Below are 626 nucleotides of genomic sequence, written 5' to 3' on the forward strand. Positions count from 1 at the left end.
GGAGGCATCTGTTTGTGGATCGTGCAGAGCTCTGTATGTATACATGTAACTTCATGAATACCCTTTCCATACCCTTGTACACTCAGATGGCCGATACTGTCATGTAGATCAACCAGTTAACTTAATAGTTGCAGATACAAAGCAGACTGTTTTGCAATATCTTACATTGCACATTCTTCACCCAATACCAATACACAACAGACATAATTCCACTTTATGCAAAACACACCACCCATCACAATTACAAATATAAATCAGATTTTATTTATCCTTCCATGTGATATGCTCCAACTATTACAAATGCAAATTGAAGCCCATGCCACATACTGCATCCACCGTACAGGTTGAAGTCGCCAAGTCCTTCGAGGCGCCTATCAAGGTACTGTTTCCCAAAGATCTACTAGAGAACGGGTGGGTGGCCAACCAATGTGCATTGTTAGGACTGGGCGACATCGTCATCCCTGGAATCTTCATTGCTCTATTGCTACGCTTCGACAGGAGCCGAGCTCCTAGAGAAAGGTGTGTGCTATGGCTCGAAAGGTGGAGCTTGTTTTGTTCCACTGATCTATGATTATATATATATATATATATATATATATTTATAAATACACACACACACACACACA

General features: G+C 40.9%; 1 protein-coding gene across 1 annotated transcript; it reads left to right on the top strand.

Annotated features, from left to right (window-relative positions):
- Window positions 1-316: 316 nt before the first annotated feature.
- Window positions 317-519, top strand: SARC_18048 (hypothetical protein; the record flags this gene model as incomplete). The annotated part of the gene is made up of 1 exon (XM_014287871.1): window positions 317-519. A coding segment is annotated over one exon (203 nt), but the record flags the coding sequence as incomplete, so codon positions are not given.
- Between the last annotated feature and the right edge of the window lie 107 nt (window positions 520-626).

This window comes from Sphaeroforma arctica (assembly GCF_001186125.1).
Source record: "Sphaeroforma arctica JP610 unplaced genomic scaffold supercont1.13341, whole genome shotgun sequence".
NCBI classification, from domain to species: domain Eukaryota; class Ichthyosporea; order Ichthyophonida; genus Sphaeroforma; species Sphaeroforma arctica.